At 56.2% G+C, this 388-nt stretch overlaps 1 protein-coding gene across 1 annotated transcript in view; it reads left to right on the top strand.

The window, feature by feature from the left end:
- The window catches only part of LOC104078555 (nascent polypeptide-associated complex subunit alpha), a gene marked incomplete at its 5' end in the record, with an annotated part of 2,054 nt that extends 1,824 nt beyond the window's left edge, over positions 1–230 (top strand). The window contains one exon of the mRNA XM_009580230.1: positions 102–230. Within this exon, the coding sequence (XP_009578525.1) occupies positions 102–116 (15 nt within the window). The remainder of the gene's footprint in view (positions 1–101) is intronic.
- Positions 231–388: the final 158 nt, after the last annotated feature.

The raw sequence follows: 388 nt of genomic DNA, 5'->3' as shown, positions 1-388 counted from the left end.
GCAGCCGTGGTACCGGATCCCTCCGCGGGTCAGAGGCCGGGCTGTGGGGCTCCGTGCCGCCGGCAAGGCTGGCTCCTAACGCGTCTGTCTTCTCTCTGCAGGAGTTGACGATGTAGCTGCCAGAGGGAGGAGCCAGTTTTGGTGTTTCAGAGAAGAGTAAAATGCAACTAAATTTAAAATTTGTACTATTTCTATCAATTAATAAAAGTTGTGGCTTATTGTTGGTGAAACACTTTCTGCTCCATGTTGGCTTTGCTGCCCTCCCCTCCCTGCTGGTCAAGGCCCCAGGGTGGAGCCTTCCTCCCGGGAAGATCTCAGCCCCGATACCCTGTCCCGTCCCGTCCCGCCCCAGCGGAAGAACACCTGCACGGTGCCTCCTCTACTTCAC

This window comes from Fulmarus glacialis, unplaced genomic scaffold (genome assembly GCF_000690835.1).
Source record: "Fulmarus glacialis isolate BGI_N327 unplaced genomic scaffold, ASM69083v1 scaffold21876, whole genome shotgun sequence".
In the NCBI taxonomy this organism is placed as follows: Eukaryota; Metazoa; Chordata; class Aves; order Procellariiformes; family Procellariidae; genus Fulmarus; species Fulmarus glacialis.
This window is presented reverse-complemented; position numbering and strand designations above follow the sequence as displayed.